Source organism: Lissotriton helveticus, chromosome 9, assembly GCF_964261635.1.
Source record: "Lissotriton helveticus chromosome 9, aLisHel1.1, whole genome shotgun sequence".
NCBI lineage: Eukaryota > Metazoa > Chordata > Amphibia > Caudata > Salamandridae > Lissotriton > Lissotriton helveticus.
The window spans coordinates 1,066,543,613-1,066,565,799 of record NC_136070.1 but is presented as its reverse complement, the minus strand read 5'-3'; the positions used below and the strand labels follow the sequence as shown (position 1 = coordinate 1,066,565,799).

At 44.9% G+C, this 22,187-nt stretch overlaps 1 protein-coding gene across 1 annotated transcript in view; it reads right to left on the bottom strand.

The window, feature by feature from the left end:
- Positions 1-22,187, bottom strand: part of LOC144782208 (haloacid dehalogenase-like hydrolase domain-containing 5) — a 102,625-nt gene that overhangs the window by 39,985 nt on the left and 40,453 nt on the right. The window contains exons 3-4 of the mRNA XM_078661432.1: positions 20,175-20,287; positions 14,257-14,350 (exon numbers count right to left, since the gene is read on the bottom strand). Of these exons, the coding sequence (XP_078517558.1) occupies positions 14,257-14,350; positions 20,175-20,287 (207 nt within the window). The remainder of the gene's footprint in view (positions 1-14,256; positions 14,351-20,174; positions 20,288-22,187) is intronic.

Sequence of the window (22,187 nt, the reverse complement as noted above, 5' to 3'; positions counted from 1 at the left end):
AGCAACCAACAGAGGCCACCAACAGCTGTTAGTCTCCAGGGCCAGCCCCCAAGTCACCCAGGGGGCTCTGACCTCTGGCTTCTTCGAGAGGGGGTGGTGGCAGTAGCCCCAGGTGCATCTCTTCCTTTTTCCACTCCTCTTCCCACCAGTTCAGGGGTGGTATCCTGAGACTGGTCCTCCAGCCCAGTGTCTGTACTATTAGGCTGGACAGGAGTCGGCGTGAGCATTCCTCCCCTGCCCCTCCTTTTGGAAGAGGTACCCCAGAATCAAGACCTGTCCGGGCGCTTGTCGCAGCCGTCCCGCACAATTCTCCGGCCAGTTCAGTGGTTCTATCCTGCAACAGGTCTTCCAACTCAGTGTCTGTACCCTTAGGCTGAACAGGGGTTAGGGGAGAGTCCTTTCTCCCCCTAGCCCTCCTTCTGGGCTTCCGCACCCTTCTCTGTGGAGTGGTATGGCCAGAAACCAGAACTGGTCGAACTCTGGAGGGGGGTGAGGGGTGGATGACTGATACCAAAGTTCTCCTGACACTATGGGGTACCCCTCAGTGGATGGTATCCCAGTACAGACTAACTTCCCATCCTGGTGCCATTTTGCCCACCCCCATCTCTCCTCTTACTCTGAAAGGTAGTCCCACCAGTGGAGGCTGTCCCCGAATAGCACGGGTGAGGTAGTGAGATGGAAAAATAAATTAAAATAGACTTACCTTGCTGCTGGACCACCGCCTCGTCTCTGAAGCAGGAAGCACAGGCTCCCTCCGCTAAGCCAATCACAACGCTACAATGATGTATGGGGCTTGCCACTTCCATTATCTCCGAACACCGTCATATGGGACAGCAATTCTAATGCTGTGTTTAATTCATAGCTAGACAGATCACATGCAGAACACAGACACATAACATCAGTGGCTGATGCCATGCAGGGAATCCTCACAGATCACACACAACTTGGTAGATATTTGTAGAATGAGACACCCCGTATTAGGAGAGGGTACATATTCCTCCTCTGCACATAAAACTTGGTCTTGATTGAATTACTGGCGGTCATTAGCAATGTGAGCACCTGGACAAGACAGTTTGAGCCTCTTGCCAAAATACTGTCAGATCATTCCCAGTTCTTCTCTAGTTAAAGATTCCAGGCTCACAGAGAAATCAATCCTGGTGGATATTGTCTCCAAGGGTTCTGCTGGATAGATTTAGAGAGAAGATCATGAAATAAACTGTGAAGATCATGAAATAAACTGTGAATTACTTTATTAATAATTTAGGTTAAGTTTGTCGAGATGTCAAAACAAGTGAGTCATTCAAAGAGGGGATACAGGGACAATGCATTGCTAAGCAGCTTGGGGTACTATAAAATCAGTTCTTGGCCAATTGGCCTGCTTGGCGGAGGAGATCAGTCAGATTGTAACAGTCCTATTCTCAAAAGTAGGAACAAAAGCTAGAGAACTGATTTAAATCTAAACTATCAGAAACACATGAATTGGCAGACAGAGAAATCAACTATTTGGGCAAGTATGCAAAAGGTGTGACCTTTAGGTGAAGGTGAACTCCCAGGCAAGTCACTGGCTCATATCATTAAGTAGCCATGGGCAACCAATAACATTATATGCATAGCAGAGGCAGATGACTGCCCCAAGTATGAACCTGTGGAAATATTGGGGAAATGTTTAAACTACTATGAAGCCCTTTACTCATCGCACTGCGCTAACATAGCCACACATATTAACACTTATCTAGAGGGTACAGCTTTAGCGTTGTTCGGTGATGCCGAGAATGTTACTTGCACAGCCCATTAGGCGAGGTCAAGGAGGTAATAAAAGTGCTGCTTATTGGCATAGCCCTGGGTATGGATGGGTTTCCGTCCAAATATTACAAGGAGATTTCAGTGCAGCTGGCCCCACATCAATGGAACAATCTGAAAAAACTCTAACAAAAGGCATCCTTCCCCTCTCGATGAGCTAAGCTCTATCGATCACCCTTCTTAAGCGCCACGCCCAGGGACAAATTGGAATGAGGACATATAGGTTCACTAACTGAGGTTTGAGAATACTGTTGCTTCTAAACTTGTAACTTTTTGCAAATCTGCAGGCTCTCCCTTATTCACTTACGACACCTGCATCGTATATACTTAACCCCGGTTGCCCTGTGTTGGTGGAGCATTAGATAGGACTTGAGCTGCAAAAGATGTCAGGTGGCTTCCTGCATCTAGCGTGGAACTACCCTAGAGTCTCAGCATTCAGGGGGGATGTGTTTGGGTCCTTGTCAAAGATAACAGGCATGCCAACTAGTCTTTCACCTCAGATGGCACTGCTGAGGTGGGTGAAGCCATTCCGCAAATGAAAGACAACTTGTAGCAGTGGCACTACAGTGGCACTACTATTAGTTCAACGACAGGTAGCCCAACATTGTAAAGCAGCAGAGTGTCAACGCTCAAGATGTGGATGTCAGACCTATTTTATTGCAATCAACAGTAAGAAATATATGCAGAGTTGCTCCCTAAAAACATCCTGTTCCAAAGACATATTGGCACCCTCGTGCCAATTCCTCCTGGCAGAGACACAATTAGAGAGGGTAACTGGGCAACAAAATGAATGAGCCCTTTCAGCCCTAGATTGAATATTAATGAAGCGCAACAAACAAAGTTGCCAGGAAAATCTTTGGTCTGTCAATTGTAAAAGGGAGAACACGGAGTGAAATATCTGCTTATTGTTATAGTATATCCTACTATTGTCAATGTGGTGCTCAGCTTGAGGTTACCGTGTGGTAATATCCTTGTATAAAATGGTAATGATTTAACTAGTGACATTTTGTAATGAGCTTGGCTGAAATCTCTGTTATATTCTGTTAAAAAACAAAAACCTAAATAAATAAAAGTTCTACAGAGTGAAAACCCCAGCAAAACCTACGTTTAATGAGCGAAATTAGATGCTAAAAAGGATTTTGTTGGAATATCTCCACAAATTCCTATTTTACTTGTCAAACATGTCTCACAAAATTAGCAGTTTCTTGAAGTGCACTACCATAATGCAAGAGTTCAAATTACACTCACTCCTATGCCGAACCAATCTCCATTCAATGACTGGTGAATTTATTGTGTTTCTTGAGCTTCATTCAGAAGTTAATATCATGCTGATGCGATTTACTGCCATAATCTGCCACTAGTACTCTGCATATCCCATGAGTTACACCCTTTCACATAATTACCATATGCACTCAGCACCTCGAAGACATCACAGGGGTGTTTTTCTTCCACCCCCCCCCTCCCCAAGCCATACTGGCAGGGCTGGTTACTATGGTTGTTTTCCGGCCTACTTTCAGTCTAGTAGCCTACCACTCTAATGCAAACATTTCTCCAGAAAACAGAATAATTCACACTCTGTGGTCTTCTAGACATAGGGTTAGATTTAGAGTTTGGTGGACAAGTACTCCACCACAAACGTGAAAGACGTCCCGTCCACCTTATTACAAGTGCCATGAAATATAATACATTTATAATAAGGCAGACAGGATACCAGTCACATTTGGAACAGTGACCCGGCTGCCAAACTCTAAATATGGCTTTTTGTCTGCTTATGAGTTTCTTCTGCATCATTTTGCCATACTTTCTATACCTCACTTTTTGAAATGCTTTTTGGAAGGAAAAAAGCTGAAGCAAGATTCATTTGCTTGAGATATAGATATATAAGATATATAGTGGCTGTCACCACTCTGTAGTTATGGTTGAATTCCACTTTACACTAAAAGTGCATTTTTGATTGAAATTATATGCATTACACAGGCAGCGACAGCACATCTATAGTCATGGCTAGGTTTAACTTTCCATTGAAAAAACATTTTTGTTTTCTTATTACCTTTAGGTTTAACTCTTTTTATTTGAAATCTGCACCTGGAAGGCAAATCATTCAAGGTAAACAGTACAACCTCAGCAGCAATAATACACATGAAAAGGGTACAGATGGTGCATGGGGAAAGCGTTATGACGGCCCAGTACTCATTAGATCTGTTGCTGCGTTGATCTGTAAGGAAAAAGTGCAACGTGCCAACCAGGTGGAAACACCCTTTCTCCCTCCCCCCAACTTCCCCAAACCCCCTTCCCGTCCCTCCCCGTCCAGTGCTCAAGTCAATCCCCCTCTGTGTCGCCCCATCAGGCCTCAGATCGGAGTCCCGCCCCTTCCCCCCAGTGTTAGTCCTCGCCCTCCGGTTCCGTGAGACGTAACAAGCGGAGATACCGTGGGCATGTGAGTTCTCTGAATTCCGTTATCAGTAGAGTGCGGAATGGTTGCCAAAGCTCAACAAATTGATCTTTGTCTCCGGCTAGTGTAAGGGACATCTTCTCCATCCCCAACACCCCCCATAGCCGGTGAAGCCAACCCGTAGTGGAAGGGATGGTAGTAGTGCGCCAGTGTATCAGGATGTTTTGGATCACCGAGCTCTTGATTTGATGACTTTTCTCCCTATTCCGGTTTTTGTCCTACCCATGAGCATTTCGTTCTCAGTATTACGATTGGATGATTTGTATTCTTCCACTGCATACTTGAGGACCCCATACGTTTCATTGCTTTCTCCCTTCTTATATCCCCATCATGCCTTTTATTAAAAACTGCGCCTCAGCTCTCAGATGCTTCGCCTCAGCTCTCAGATGCTTCGCCTCAGCTCTCAGATGCTTCGCCTCAGCTCTCAGATGCTTCGCCTCAGCTCTCAGATGCTTCGCCTCAGCTCTCAGATGCTTCGCCTCAGCTCTCAGATGCTTCCCACCCCATTCCCGTCTTGTTCCCAATCTGGCAGGGTGTGGTTTATTTGTTTTTAATTGGTTTTTTTGTTCCCCCCCGCTCCTCTGAACCCTGCAAAAGGGCCAAGCAGCTGCCAAGTGTTGCAAGACCGCCCACATTCTTTTTTCCTCTACCCATGCACTTTTAATCTCTTTATTTTACTTTTTAATTTACAGTTCTAACATCGCCATCCGACACGGTAGAACAGTAAATTAAACAAGGCTGTCATAAGTTTAACAACCACAAATCCGCGGGTCTAGAATAATAGTGTTTTGCAAAGTGTAGACCGACAGACAAAAGTGCATAGAACAGGAGTTAAATACAATTGGAAAGAATCTCATTTAGAAGAATAGATTCCCATCAGTCACCTTGGTGATATGTTTCATCATATGGGAAACTCTTCTGCACCTCCTTGCTGTCGTATAGGAGGAGCTCACAGATATATAAAATAGATCTGTGACCAATGAAGCATAATGCAGTATAGTGACTGTGCAGTGTAGTGACAAGTGATTTAATACGGTCTGACTGTATTACAAGTGCGCTCATACATCTATTAAGGGCGCCTTTACACTTTTTTACCCTTTGACACCATAGGATACTGAATAAACATATTTTTCCTTTGGTAATCAATTTTAAATCACTTGTCACTACACTGCACAGTCACTATACTGCATTATGCTTCATTGGTCACAGATCTATTTTATATATCTGTGAGCTCCTCCTATACGACAGCAAGGAGGTGCAGAAGAGTTTCCCGTATGATGAAACATATCACCTCGGTGACTGATGGGCATCTATTCTTCTAAATGAGATTCTTTCCAATTGTATTTACCTCCTGTTCTATTTACTTTTGTCTGTCGGTCTACACTTTGCAAAACACTTTTTTATTCTAGACCCGCGGATTTGTGGTTGTTGCCATATGCGGATAAGGGGATTTATCCGCGCAGGTCTGTAAATATCCCTTGGACCCTCTTTTCTCTATCTGGTATTGTATTGTCATAAGTTTAATGCATACCCCTCACAATGCACGCACATACATGCGTGTAACATGTGCAATCAATCAGAACATTTGTATAGCGCACTACTCACCCGGAGGGTCTCAAGGCGCTGGGGGGGGGGGGGGGACCGCTACTGCTCGAACAGCCAGGTCTTGAGCTGCTTCCTGAAGGCGAGGTGGTCCTGGGTCAGGCGGAGGTGGGTCGGAAGGGAGTTCCAAGTCTTGGCGGCCAGGTAGGAGAAGGCCCTTCCTCCTGTGGTGGCTCTTCGGATGCGGGGGACGGCGGCGAGGGCGTGGCTGGTCGATCGAAGCTGGCGCGTGGGAGCGTAGACGTTGAGGCGGCTGTTGAGGTATCCTGGTCCTTGGTTGTGTAGGGCTTTGTGTGCGTGGGTGAGGAGCCGGAAGGTGATTCTCTTGTTGACCGGGAGCCAGTGCAGGTCTCTCAGGTGTCCGGAGATGTGGCTGCGGCGGGGGATGTCCAGGATGAGTCGTGCTGAGGTGTTCTGGATCCGCTGAAGTCTCTTCTGGAGTTTGGCGGTGGTACCGGCGTAGAGGGAGTTGCCGTAGTCCAGACGGCTGGTGACGAGGGCCTGGGTGACCGTCTTTCTGGTCTCGGTGGGGATCCATCGGAAGATCTTGCGTAGCATTCGCAGGATGTTGAAGCACGACGAGGAGACGGCGTTGACTTGTCTGGTCATGGAGAGGGAGGAGTCCAGGATGAAGCCCAGGTTGCGTGCGTGGTCAGTTGGTTTGGGTGCGCTGCCCAGGGCGGGGGGCCACCAGGAGTCGTCCCAGGCGGAGGGTGAGGATCCCAGGATGAGGACTTCCGTCTTGTCCGAGTTCAGTTTCAGGCGGCTGTTCGACATCCATTTGGCTACGTCTGTCATCCCTTCGTGCAGGTTGGCTCTGGCGGTGGCGGGGTCGTTGGTGAGGGAGAGGATCAGCTGGGTGTCGTCTGCGTAGGAGATGATGTTCAGGTTGTGCTGGCGTGCAATGGCTGCGAGGGGGCTCATGTAGACATTGAAGAGAGTTGGGCTGAGCGAGGAGCCTTGAGGAACGCCGCAGATGACTTCGGTGGCCTCCGATCTGAACGGGGGGAGGCGGACTCTCTGTGTCCTTCCGGCGAGGAAGGAGGTGATCCACTCCAGTGCCTTCTCCTGGATTCCGACGTTGCTGAGGCGCTGTACTAGGGTGCGGTGGCAGACAGTGTCGAAGGCCGCGGAGAGGTCCAGGAGGATGAGGGCCGCTGTTTCTCCGTTGTCGAGCAGGGCTCGGATGTCATCTGTAGTTGCGATCAGGGCGGTCTCGGTGCTGTGGTTGGCCCGGAAGCCAGACTGCGAGAGGTCGAGGGAGCCGTTTGTCTCGAGGAAGGCGGCCAGTTGCTTGTTGACGGTCTTCTCGATGACTTTGGCCGGAAACGGGAGCAGCGAGATGGGGCGGTAGTTCTTGAGGTCGGTAGGGTCTGCTGATGGTTTCTTGAGTAGAGCGCGGAGTTCGGCATGCTTCCAGCTCTCCGGGAAGGTGGCGATGTCGAAGGAGGTGTTGATGTCCCGCAGGTGGGGTGCGATGACAGCGTCGGCCATGTTGAAGACGTGGTGAGGGCAGGGGTCGGTCGGAGATCCGGAGTGGATGGAGTTCATCGTGCGGATGGTGTCTTCGGTGCTGATCGGGGTCCAGGCGCGGAGGGTGGTGGTGGGGGGCGGTGGTTCGGTCGTGGCGTGCGTCGGTTGAGTGCTGAAGCTGTTGTGTATGTCCGCGAACTTGTTGTGGAAGTAGGAGGCGAGGGAGTTGCAGAGGTCTTGCGAAGGGGTGATGTCGTTGTTTCCGGCGTTGGGGTTGGAGAGCTCTATCACGATGTTGAAGAGTTCCTTGCTGTTGTGTGCGTTGTTGTCCAGTCGTTCCTTGAATGCGGTTTTCTTGGTGGCGCGGATCAGCTGGTGGTGTTTTCGGGTGGCGAGCTTGAGGGCAGTCATGTTGTCCGGTGTTGGGTCTCTGCGCCAGGTTCTCGAGTGCTCTGCAGTTCTTCTTGGAGCTCTTGAGTTCGTCGTTAAACCATGGGGCTTTCTTGCTGCCGGGTCTGCTCGGCTGGGTCTTCAGAGGGGCGAGGTCGTCTGCGCAGTCGCTGATCCATACAAATGTATAGTGACATGTGGAGGCCTTGGAATGGTGTGCATCTTGATGAATGCACTTGCATGCCGGTGCCCACAATCATTGGTAAATGTAATTGCTTGGTTAGTTAAAGCGGCCATATTGGCTTTGCTAAAAATGTTTGGCCTACACAATGAATCTACAGGAAACTTTCTGAAACAAAATTATCGCCTGATTTAAGATTGGCAATGCAAGTTCGTGCAGACCCGTCAGCTTTCCTCAGATAAAATGATCCAATTACAAGTGCCCTTCACCACACAGAAATGTGCTAAACCCTTAGCAAAAGGAAAGACATCCGCTATTATGGCCAAAGCAGGAGACCTGAGCAATTGTGTTTGGGAGAGGTTGCAGTTATTCAACTCAGATCATGGCAGACAAGGCACAGCAAGAGATTGCAGAACCATCTGCTGTTGATGATGAAGGGGTGATCTGCACTTGGTAAATAGTGGAACCAGAAAAGACCGCCAAGGACTCCATTGTTTGGGATTAAATTGAGGCAACTCCCAGGGAAAACAAAACACCTGCAAAAGCACAGTGGCAGCCACCAAGAACTATATTCAGTCAGCCCATCGACCATCCATTTGACTCCCTTCAGGTCTAGGCTCGGAGTAGTTGATGTGACATGTTGATTGACGGTTCCGAAATTAGATCAGGTAAATTTAAGAACCCGGATTTTAAGGTATATTGTTATGGGGCCTGGCTTTGCCTTCCTTTTCTTTTTTGCCGTAGGCTCAAATATACTGCTATTCACTAGGGTATCAGGTGCAAAAGCCGTTGAGCCTGAACTTGAGCCCCCTCCTCTGGACCCATGGTAGTAAGGTTGGCTCCTTAATGGTGGTTACGGTAGAAACACTTCCCAGGGGTAATCCTGTGGGATCGTATGGTCGCATTTTGGTTTGTGAAGCAACAAACCTGAGATTTTTCACAAACTCTAGATATAACCATCTTTCTGCCAGCTGTATCTTGTTTGAGCGTGTATCACGTTGACAGCCCGAACCAAGAAGGTGTCAAATGTGATGCCAATATGGGGATTAGAAAAGCCAGCCTCCTTCCCAGATGCCATTTTACGCTTTTGCCATAACCCCAAAGTAGGAGTACTCGCCAACGCGTAGGAAAATGTAAATCCAGGAGTTAAATAAGGTGGCCCAGCCCGACTCGTCCGGCCGAAAAAGGGCCCGGTCTCGAGCCACAGCTCGTCTCGCGCTGCAGGATATCAGCTGCGCTATGGCTGTCTCTTGCCAAGCCTTTCCTCCGCTTACTGTGGTAGTCGCTGGGTTGGGTGTAGTTCCACCACAGTACACAGGGCACACAATCCAGGCAAGAACTGCAGTAAAAGTAACCCACGCTGTGGGCTTCGAGGCGCGCTTTTATCACTATGGCACTGTCTCTTGCTTCACCTTTCTTCTACTCACTGCAGGCATCGCTGGGGGACGCAGTCCCTACCCCAGAACAAAGGACACACAATCCAGGCAAGAACTGTTGTAAAAGTCACCCGCACATCTACATCTCATGTCATCCCACATCATTTCCAAGTTAGTGGAAGTAATGTCTTGGGCACAATAAGCAGTACTGCATTTAGGACGCAGATTTAAGCATCCAGCTGCCTGAAACATTGAGAGTTGGAGATTTCTCAGCTGCTCATTTAAGTTCATACACAGGCAGTACCCATCCAGCACTACTGTTGTTTTAGGGCCATAGGTATTTACATTTTTTGTGATTCAGTATTTTGTTCTCCTATTCTTTTATGATTACATGGCTATTTAGTGTGCCCCTTAGCCCGTTTGGAGACAGTATAGCCCCTCCTTGGTTTGTTCTGGACCCCGCAATCCAATCTTCATTTTTTTCATTAAGTATCCCATGGCCGGCCGCATAACTGAGAAATACTGTGTATAACTATGGAGAATAGTAAATTACATTTGTCAGCAATAGCATATAGGAGGCCCATTCCACAGAAACTGTCATCGTGGCAGTATTGGATACTCTTCGAGAGCATGCTGACAAGGGCTCCCCCCCAGGCATTAGTACTCTTAGATCTATCTGCCGCTTTCGACACGGTCGACCATGTCATCCTGGTCGACCGTGTCGAATGTGCGGGCATTCAGGGCACTGCCGCCTGTTGGCTTTCCTCTTTTTTGGATGATAGGTCTCAGGCGGTCCGCCAAGGGCCCTTCCTGGCTCCCCCTCATAAAATCACATGTGGAGTTCCACAGAGTTCAGCACTGTCCCCCCATTTATTTAATATTTATACTTCCCCTCTGATCCAATCCTTGAAGGAAAGAAACATGACAGTTTTCAATTATGCAGACGACCTACAGCTGGACTTTAAAATAGATGGCTCCGATAGCTCTGTTGTGGACTTCCAGGCTACAATGCTATACATACAACAGTGGATGGACCATAATCACCTTAAACTGAACCCGGGTAAGACAGAGCTTCTTCTGACCGGGGACAGCTATAAGTTCTGGGGCCCACACTACTGGCCTGCTGAGCTGAGTCAACCACCTTCCCCTTCCAGCTCGGCCAAAACATTGGGAGTCTCCCTTAATAATGAACTCACATTAAAGTCCCAGGTAGGCACAGTGATCTCGAAGTGTTTCTTCCAGATGCGCAAGATTAGGAAGATCTATCGTTTTTTTCACCCATGATGCTCTGATCCGGATTATAACTGCCACCGTTATATCCCATCTGGATTATGCTAACTCTGTGTACCTGGGAATGCCTATCTGTTTAAGCGACTGTAGCTGGCTCAAAACCAGGCAGCTCGACTGGTCTCCCGGCAACCAAGATGGCAACTAGTCACACCCGTGCTCAGAAAACTACATTGGCTCCCCATTTTTCAGCGCTGTGCTTTTAAAACAGGCTGCCTTGTGTTCAAAGCCTTACATGGAAAAAGTCCTGCATTTATTAACAGCCTGATATTTAGATATGCTCCAACTCGAAGCCTCCGCTCTGCTCATCTCTCATTTCTTACTATTCCTACCTTCAAGCAAGTTCGTCAAGGGGGCTGCAGATTTGCGGTCCTCGCTCCTAAACTTTGGAACTCCTTTCCTCTGGATATTCGGTCTAGTACTGATATCATGCAATTTCGGAAACTCCTTAAGACCTGGCTGTTTCTGCAAGCATACAATGTGGTATAGCGGTGAGCACTGCTGTCTTCTTAGTTCACTTTTGTAGCATATCATGTTTCGGTCAGTGCCTTGAAGCCACCCGGTGTAAGCGCGCTCTATAAATATTCATTAACATTAACATTAACATATAATCAGTTATTGCTCTTGCATGGTTGTTTGTACATACCCTGCCTGTCCATTATTAAGATGCTCCTATTGAAGAGGCAGCCAATCCCATCTAAGTACTTCCTACTGAAAAAGGGAGTCAATCTTGGAGTGTCATGGTACATTTTACTTACGCTCTCTTGTTCCCTTCCACTTTCTTCTTGGGAGTTACGCGTGACAAGTGGTTTCCTCTTCAGAGCACAGGGTTAAACTTAGGAATAGGTTGGATTAACTACGAACTCCTTCAGGGTTTATACATTCCCGTCAACAATACCTTAATTTCTGGCATATCCTCTGAGTACTTCACTTCAACTGAACACCTCATCAGACAAAAATATAATCAATAATCCAAAAATATAATTTATTTTCTATAAATTGTGTCTGGGTTGTAGACAGCAAAGAGGCTGATTATTTGATGTAGCAGAAAAAGAGCACAGTTATGTGCTGTTAAGGGTGACAAATGGCTCTTCTTGCAATTATATATTAATGGGTTTAGCAAACATTTTTAATGAGCAATTAGTGGAACAAGATGGTATTTGGTTGACAGCTAAACCTAGCTAAATGGTAATCCATTCCAATGATCAAATCCCTTAAACCTGTCCCTAGTGTACACGAGCGAAAGCAGCTTATAAGAACTAACTGCCAAACAAGGCTTATTTCCCAGTGTGGTGTGGTCACTGTTTTAGAAATCCAGCCTTCATCTGCTCAATCAATATAGAATCTTGAGTTTAAATGGTTCAATTAATGACTAAAACCTCAAGCAGGATTGCTACTGGTTTCCACTTTCTTCACACTAGGACCGTCTTTAAAGGATATGAGCAAACACTCGCAACAACTTTCTCTTCCGTGAACACAAGCCAGATTATGTTAGGACCACCAAGACACAGAAAATACCATTTACTCTTATACAGCCTTTGGAAGAATATCCACATGCTGCTGTTATTTTCACGGATCAAGTGCACGTGCAGGGTGCCGACAGGCACTAAAATAGTCAATTTGTTAACTATGCCAACCTTTCCAAGGAAAGTCTGGCAAGAGACTGTAGGTTAGTGTCTCTGCTGCTAAACAACTACCACCAAAGCTACATACAAATGCTCAGGTGTTGCGGTGCAGCTGTACTACCACTATGTGGACGTACAATACTTGGCCTGCCCCATGGCGAAGGGCCTCTAGGCAAAGCTTTAAAGATAGTAGCATGGAGCTTGACCAGTTCACACATTAGAACAAGGACAACACGCATGGGAACCACCTCTTTGTGCAGCATTCATGGTGTATTCCATGGAAAACCATACACAAACAAAACACAAAGGAGAAAACAAGGACTATGACAGCCGTGGTCTGTAGTGGGATGACCTACAGGGCGGTGACGTGGGGAGGGGGAGGGGCAGGGTAGGGGGTAGTAATGTATGGATTTTTACAGGTAAGTAAACCTATAAATAAATAAAACAAACAAATTTCATTGCGTGCACTGCATCACCAAATGCGATGCAGTGCGTGCAACGAAATTAGTTTTATTTATTTATATGTTTACTTACCTGTGAAACTCCATAATCCATACATTACTACCCCCCCCCCCCCCACCCAGCCCCTCCGCCTCCCCACGTCATCGCCCTGCAGGTCATCCCACTACCGACCGCTGCTGGACTATGAGCATGGGCAGCTTAAATTGGTGCAGCAGGTACAGTGACACTGGGGCTCAGAGGCCTGAAGAGGCCCCATGAATCCTTATTATTGCTGTATTGAATAATTCAAACAGCAGCCAGGGCCCCAATTCCTTCCTTGCTGGTTTCCTTACACTAGAGCCCATGACGCACTGGCTTTGCCCATGGGTTATAGCATGCATCAACCGTTAGTCTTTCTACAGCCTGGTAAGCCTGGTACGAGGTGTCAGAACCAAACCATAGTGTACAGCTTGAACAAAATAAAAAAATGTAGGTGTGCGAATGCATCATGCCGTATACATCCGGGTTTGATCAGCAATTTATAAAAAACTATGAAAATGAAAAAGCGCTTTTATCTGTAAAGTGGAAGGGCCAGCAGCAATTTGCTGCCTGGACCTCTAAAAAGAAAAAGAAAAAAAAAAAGAACTGGGCAAAGAGGGTGGGAGTGGGCATCGGAGGAGTGGTTTGGCGCGTCTGTTTGAGGGCATAAGGGAAGAGAAGCACACTGAGGTTGGCAACCAGGATAGCAGAGTGTGATGCAAACGAAGGAGAGAACCACATGTATCAAAGGGAGAAGCACACAGGGAAGAGCAATACAGAAAGCAGGAGGAAGAGAAGCACATGAGGGGAAATAGCTGGTAAACGTGCACTCTCATTTAGGGTCTAAGCAAAAAGAAGTTCCTAAAAGTGAGTAGTGATAGAGCAGAAGTAAAGAGGCTGCGCTCCAGGGAATGGACAAAAACAAGATGGACAAACCGGGACAAAGAAAGCCAGGATTACGAAAATAAAAGTAATCAGCATGTACATACTTAAAAAAAATAGAAATATAATTTACACTTAAAATCGATTAAAAACTACATAAAACAAACACTAAAAAAATAGCAGGAACAATGTAGTTAACAGTGCAAAGGTGAAAATACTTTTGCAATGTGGTCACTCCTGTTATTCCACCTATTTAATAACTCCCCGTATAATGTGGGGGTGTTAATGGGACATACAAACCATCAGGGGTCCATCTATATTTTCTTTTATTTATTTTTTTAATAAAACCTGTGTCAACATCATCAGTCCTGTGCTCTGCCACCCATTTTAGGAAGAGGGGTCCCCAATGTTTTAACAAGCAACTAAAGGTAGCCAGGACAACAGGACGGCAAATTAAATAGCATACATTAAAGATAGCATACATTAAATTGAGAGCACCAAAGTAGTCGGAGGATCTAAAATGTTAATCTTTTCTGAACAAAACAAGTCATTCATTCATTCATTCATTCAGACGGTCTAGCTTTCGCAGGACTAATATCTGCGTTCTTAAGCAAGAAGAGGAGCGAGAGAAAGAACACTATTTCGCATGCATTTCTGCAAAATGTAAACTGTTTAAAAGGTGATCCATCATCTCTAAGAAATACTCACCAGAATTTTAGGTCTTCTGTTGTGGTCAACCATGTCCAGCATGGGGAATGTTTCACGCAGCGCGTCAATAGTGACTGGTTTTGAAAAACCCAGGCTGATGACACAGGTTAAGGATACATAACAGTTAAAACAACTCAAATTGATAACCAAGAATATCACGCATAAGATAAGGCGCATTGTTAGGTTTTGTTGAATGCATATGTTCTTGTTGTAGGTTTGTAATGCAAATATATGCGAAGTGGAGGGGACTGCGATTCCTATTCGTTATATCCTTTTGATGTTGTATATGACTCACATCGCTCGAATATATTGTTTTGATGATGATAAAATCAATAAAAGTTGTTTAACAAAAAAATAATAATAATTGGACGCAAAGTTTTGTGACTCAACAAATAACATAGAAATCTAGGAATCCACACTGTTCAATTGCCTCAAATTGGCTGCAGGTATGGAGATGGGTCTCAAAAAACCAGGAGAGGTTTGCCGTGCAGGAGTAAAACCATACCAATCTCTAGGTAAACGCTTCCAATAACAAATTGCAAATACTTTGAAAATGTTTGTTTTATCACCCTGTAGTTATTTGGTATGTGAATTGGGCTTAGAAATACAGATTGTGGATGTAGAGTGAGTACCACAGTTGAAGTTACTCGAGATCATGCAACAAAGAAGGATAATCACAGGCTATGGCTTCAGCGACAGATATGTAAACGGCTCAGTGCAGCAGCCGCTCACTCACTTAACACCTCCCAAACCAGAGGAGCCTATTTGGGATTCGAGTCATGACTCATGAATGAGACTGTTAAAACAAAGATGCAGGTGTTTAATCCTCATTCCTAATCCCCTTGGTCCTGGAGGCAGTCGCCGCAGGTAGGATAGCGCCCCACAACCCTCCTTTTTCTTGTGATCTCCTTTAATCATCTACAAAGTAATTCTGTAAGAGTGACATTCCATCATCTATGGATTAGAACTGGTTTGAAATATTAGTTTCAGATCTCATTTTCTTTACAATTATAGGTCACCCTGTCTGGCCTTAGACAGCTGACACTAGTGCTCAGTTTAAGAGGCAACCTGGGCACAATTTCAGTTTACAAAGTGGTTTCGCTTTACTATGTTTTTGAATTCTATTAAAAAGTGTTTAAACATTTTACACTAATTGACAAAAAGGTAACGTGCTCTATATTCCTGAAATGGTAAACTTCCTTGTACTTTTCCTATTGTTAGTATCCAACCTTCGCTCCGCACAGCAGGTATTGTGCTTGTGAGGTCTCCATCTTTATCGTGCACTGTGGGAAGAAGCACTCTGGGAGAGAGGAGTGTAGTGATACTGCAAACGCAGTTCTCGGGCAGAGACTCCAGTGTGCCACTAACTCAGATACAACTCATAGATATAAGCAAATGCGTGAATCTCTGAAGTATAGCTGCTTTTGAGATAAATCAACACCCTTCATTTCTGATCTCTAAGTGAAACCAGGAGACATCCTCTTTACCAATTTATAAGAATCAACTTCTCTTGATCAGAGTAAGGCCCGCCATTTTGCTAGTAGAAGGCACATAATGGCGGATCATTGTTAGGATCACAAACTAGCTAACCGCTCCTTTGCCCGACCCCATGAGGAATCTTGATAAAAGTTATCATAATTAGTTGTTTTAATATAGAGCTTCTTAACATAATCTAGAGATAACAAGTTTTAATTGCGATGCAACTATTCTAAACTTGTTTTGTGTCAATTGCCTTTCACAGCTGCAAGGCACGACACAGAAAGGTTTTTAGAAACGTAACCAGCATCAATTTTGGGGACCTTTATTCATGTTTTTTTGTTTTTTGTTCATCCATTGCCGTTTTCTTTTCATCATTTACTTCTACTCTTCTGTGGTTCCACGCCGCCCTCAGAAAAAAAAGCAACGATAAGAAGTAATGAGTGAGAATTCTTTTTTTTTTTTTTTTAAATCAACGAGTGAGAAAATGAGCAAGAACAAGAAGGAGAAACAGGATAAACCAAGAGTAAAAATAAAGCAAAAGTAAAAAAGAGGAAAGTCAACAAAAGTGAAAGGCACAATAAGAAAAGAACTGGAAAGCTAAGAGAAAAGAAAAAAAGACAAGGCAGGAGAAGAGAAATAAAAAAAATAATAATAACAAATTAGCACAAGGGATGGAAAGCCCAGCATAGTCTCTTCAGACAGAACAGGAAATGTGTATGCTTGGAAGCATACCTAAAACGCCTGCTCTGGGGAAGCAGGGGTGCACGAATGTCCTAATGGAAATTCAGCCGAAGGTACAAACGATCTGTTCGATTTCTCTAAATGAGGAGAAGGTTCTTTACCCTTATTTGCTTTATGTAGATTCTGTCATTCTGTGTGCCCTTTAAAAGCTATGAAAACAAGCATTGGCATAGCCAATAGGTCTCGCATTTGGGACCTTAAAAGTGTTTAGCCATGCAACAGTTGGTGTTGTTGCACCAAGGATATTCTGCTGCATAACTAAATACTTATAGGGTCCAAAAAGCGAGACCTATTGGCTATGCCAATGCTTGTTTACTTTTATGTTAGCGAATACAATACCTAACCAAAAGTGTGAACGCACACAGTGCTCCAAAATGATAATCATGTAAAAGCCCAACTGCAAAGCTGGAGTTTGGAACCACAATGTAATTTTTTACTTACTCATTTAAAATAAATAAATCTTGCCCCCTGGGTGACCCTCCGTTAAGTTGTTTGTGTGCTGTGCTAAAACTGGATGATTTAAAATGGCAATCAACGTTTAGTAAATGTGAATGCTCATTAAAGGAGCCAAGGTTTGCAAACAGCAATTTAAAAATATGTTTTGCTGTGCATTTTTGCTCTGTGTCAAATTTGCCGAATTCCACGCCTTTTAGCCACCCACATTTCTGCACAGCTCTGCTAAAGTGACCCTGTGTACTTTGTTTTGGCGGCTGCCCTCTCAGTGAAGGGCAACTATCTGTAATGCTTGTGGACGCAGAGCCATGCCTTTTCTGCAGATGATATAAGTGATATATCTGGGACTGAACACTACACTGAAATGCACACTGGAGCCCTGATACATGAGGGAAGTCTCGAGCAGCGTTTACATGGCAAGTGGGCCTGGGCGTCTCTGGGTGTCTGGAGCTGTGAAGTTCTAAATGTAAAGGTATCCAGACAGGCTGTTAGACCAAATCTTGCCACCGTATCCTTTTTGACATGTTTTCAGCATATAATTCTTCAGGTTGGAGAGTGTTTAATTGCCTCGAACTTTGAAACTTGCCATCAAAGGAATTTTACAGTTTACTTTACTTTGCAGATCTTATAAAACCAAAACCGTTCAGTAGCATTATTAAACAAGCAGCGACATGCGGGTGGCGGGAGAATGGCACAGGAAGATAAAGTGATTTACGGAATATAAATAAACGAGAAAGGAGGAGAGAGGAGAGAAGAAGGGAGGGGAGGCAAAGCGGCGGGTAGAAGAGAGAGGGCATGAAGGGATCGAAGGCAAGGGAAAGAAAGGGAAGATGGACGAGATTAAGAGGAGCCACAGATGGACTTTAGAACAAGGCAGCGCTGGGAGGGGGGCTGGGCACGAAGGAAGGAGAAATGCGACTCATGCCTGGTGGCCGTGAAGTGTGAAGCAGTGGGCGGGGAAGCAGATAGATCCTTTGAAGCTCTCGGAGGCAGGAGCAAATGGTAAGGGGAGGAGAAATGCTGCTGGAAGGCTCGGGCAAGCTCGTGCACGAGGACGTGCACTTCTTGAAAACGCTTTGCTTTTGAGAGCTTAGTTGACTAGAAACATTAATATGATGACGCTCTTCTTTTGATATGTCTTTCAGTTAAATTTTATTGTAAGTAGCTGATACAGCACTGTTTGCAGCTCCTCAGTATATGGTTATCCCGTGACTACAATGTTTTCATCATATTTATTATTCTACAAATGTATTTTTAAATGCACTGATGTGGTGTTTGCATGCTATGCAAGACGGCACATCATGGAATGTTTATAAGGAGCATCGAATAGGATTGTGATATTTGCACCTGGAAGAGTCGGACACGCAGATCCTGAAAAGAAGTAAAGACTCTCTAGCAAGGGGACAGTAAGACAGGGACAGGCATAGATAGGTGGGAAAAGGCAAACAAAAGGAGGAGTGCTGCTACGGGCTGGGGAGGGGGAGGAGAAATGAAAGGAAAGGCTGTGTTTGCGGGGAGAGAGAGGGGAGGTGCTGGTGTGGGAGGGGGGAGTTGCTGGTGAGGGAGGAGTGCTGCTAGGGGAGGAGAAGCCCTGGCCGTGAATGCTCGTGCATGTTGACGTGAACTGCAAGAAAACGCCGGGCTGAAACCCCTTAGTTTGAAGAGGGTTTTGCCGACATGAATTCGATCCTATCCATTCCTTGCGGAATGGGACAGGCTCGACCTAAAAATTACTAAAAGCCTTGCAAAACCAAACAGCCCAAACAATAGTTATTTCTCTTGACCCTAGAAACAAGGCGTAGAACTCGTAGTACATTACCAGGATAGAGGCAAAAAGAGTTTACTTGCTTTGATGTCTAGACATTTAATTCAACTCCATGTTGAGCTAGTCAGTTTAATAGGCGAGGCGACGAATGTTCAAGCCTCGTTTTAATGGTGTTATTTTCTAATTTTAAATTCTTTAAGTGGAAAAACTGTGCAGCTCGGTTTGAATGTTTGTAAAACCAAGCCAGTAGCCACTATCACTTACGCAACTTTACTTTAGTGTACCTTGCAGAAAAATAGTTTGGGGGAAATATAGCAGTGGTTGCTAATTTAGAAAAGTAACGTGACAGAAATTAACTACATTTTTGCCTGAATTACAGTTAGACACAATTTTGTAGGTGTTTTGGGAAATGAGCAGATGTCTTTGTGCAGACTGATTTTTACTGTTTTATTTCCTCAGTTATTTCTGCCATCTGCCTTAGTGGCAAACTATTTAGAATGCGTGGAATAGTACGGACAGGCCAGATCTCTTAAAAAATCCCAGACCTTCGGTGAAGGCTGATAAATGGACTACCAACAATTGCAGCAAGCTCGAAACCAGACGTATCGATGGAGCTGCATAAATCCACGACCTAGGTTTATGTACCTCTCTCTGTACTGCCTTTGATGGCTTAGACAATCGCTATAAATCCCAAACGGTGCCATCGTTAACTTGTGTCAGACTAAACACATTACCTGTAACAACAGACTGATGGAAAGCATTAGTGAGAGTGCAGTATGGCAGCATTCGAAGCAACCGCATTGCACGGATTAAGCTCCCTCTATGAGTGGCAACTCTGCATAGTAAATTGGGATAAAAAAAAAGCTACAGCAACTTCCCAACTGCACTATATAATAAAAAGCCACTCAGTCCATATGTTAGTCACTACTACGTAAAGGCTAAATCCAAAATAGATCTGTAACAAGAGGTAATACAATGGCGGTGCAAGTCAGCTACTCCTCAATTCCTTACACCAAGATTCTAAAAACCAATCTACCCTGGCAAAAGTCCAGGACAATTTACAATTAACCCCTTCCATGCTGGTGACGAACCCCAGCCGTCACGCTCCACGGTGCTCGTGTGCTGATGACGGCTGGGGTTCGTCACGGCCCCGCCCTGTTCGTGCGGTTGCCGCACACGGGGGGGAATCGCGGCCGCACGGAAGGGGTTAAAGAACTACAGCCCACAAAACTAATACTTCTGGTACTTACTTACTCGGGTATATAGAAAATAAAAGAAAATATCTCTGTCCCTCTCTTTCTCAAAATAGGGCATTAAAAAAAAAATCACGTTTTTATTTAAGTGGTTATAGGATTCTGAAAACCTAGGCAAATTCACAAAGTTTACCTCTCTGACAACAGAAACAAGCTGGACAACATACTAATGAGAAAAAGAAAGAAAAAAAGCACAGCTCTTTGCACCATCAAAAATGAAAGGATACTATTTGGCAATATCGAGAAGAGGGCCTTGTCCGGACACCAGAACACATTTGTCGTGGTACCTTCTGAACATCCGCAATGGACTGTGGGACATCATGACTTGGTCCTGAGAGATCTGATTGGAGAAATAAACAGGTTATTTGCATCTAAAGTGACATTCAAAACTCAAATAATTTTCTTTTACCGGAAAATGTATTCCACTGACTATCATTACATTTGCCATTAATATTAGCTGCTTGGGAATGCCAATGTTGATTTGGTGGTACAGTAACTTACAGTTTGCAGTAACAGTCTTTTTAGCCTGGAAACTTTTGCATTTCCTTACCTGTTCCCAAGCCCGTCGTAAATTGCAAACTGTAGAAGCCCTCAAGAGAGAATCCATGGGGTTGAGAATATATCAATTTATGCATTTTTCCAAGGTCTGGTTTTAGCCAAGACCTTTTGCTTTTACTAAGATATGCAGTATAATATACTTATTTTTAGCCAACCCACTCCATCCGTTGGTCTGTTATTGTATCATTCACATTTTTCTTCAGCACACTACACTGTACAGTATGGGGGGGGGGGGGAGGTAATGGGTCATTCCACTTTAGCCACTGGCTAAATTCTCTTTGAGTGATAGCCCTCTTCCCTTTCACAAGGTGCACATCCACACAAAACAAAGTTCCTTTCTTGGTCAGGGACTACTAGGGCAATGTGTGTGTTTTGGGAATAAAACATTTTTGCTTTTATCCATTTTTTTTGTTAGTGTGATGAGGGTCCAGTAGTTTCCCTCAAATTAGAACTTTGCAAACATCCAGGGCAAACTAAAACAAGCATCGAAAAAGCCAAAAGCATGGAATACACGACCAGAACTAGAGGTTTTGTCAATCCATGTTTTTAGGTCTCATCGCAGTTGTGGAATATGTGATTACCGAACTGTGGGTTTAGAGGTCGCCCATTGCTTCTCCTTGGTTGAATTATTATTGCTCTCCTTTGCCGGCTTCTAATTCATCAGCTTTTACCGGCTTTCCTTCTCCTTAGGTATGTGTCTCCCCTGGAGGATGGACACATTACTGTACCCTTCCAGTGCTCACTTTTTCAGTACTGACTTTTTTTAAAAGCATTCTACGAGTGTGCCCGTTTTCCAGCTGTCTCTCTCATGTACATCTCCCCCATTGTGTTCCTCCCCCATTCCACCTGCCTACCTTCGGATGTCTGTATGCTTTACTCAGCTCCTCCCGACCATGCTCCCTTGTGCATGTGCCTGCCACAGGACAGCATGGCTACAAATCTTTGCCAAAGCCAAGAGCTTTCATAGGTGAGACCTACTGGCTTTGCGGATGCTTGTTATATTTTGATGTGCATGCAGATGATGTTGAGATCTGTAAAAGGGAGTATTCAATTTTGGAATTCGCCAGTTCCTTAAATTGGCATAAAAAAAACTTAAAATTCACAGGAAAGGCACACCAAGTAAAAGTGCACACAAACCCACCCCTGCCCCATTCCCCTCCCCCCTACCTTCCTCCCGAAGTGTTCTTTCAACCAGAGGAGTCAACAGCACAAACAAGTCAAATGCTTTGGCCTTTGAGCGAAGCTGCAGTGACTGTGTAAAGCATGAGGACCAGTGCAATGGGCACCGGAGAGCAGACAGGCCTCTGATACATCAACTCCTTTGAACGTGGTCAACCCAACAGCCACCAAAAGGCAATGAGCTTCAGGTGTGAGCTATTGGTTCTAGTCTTAAGCAAGTGGTCTACAGAATGTGACCAACTGCAGGGACATATTTTCACTGTAACCCCTCCATATACATATAGTGCACTCAAAGGGACATCATTTAGATAATCAGTTGCTATGATGAAAACAGGGCCTATGTTGGACTATTCAGGTCTAGACGTTAAAGCCCCTCCAGATTCAGTTAGCAATTCTTTCCTGGTCACTAAGCACTTCAGACAAAATAGTTGTGCTTGTTCCTACAGAATAGGCAGTTCCATCTTATATAAGGGATAAAGTACCTCCTGCCCGTACAAGGATAT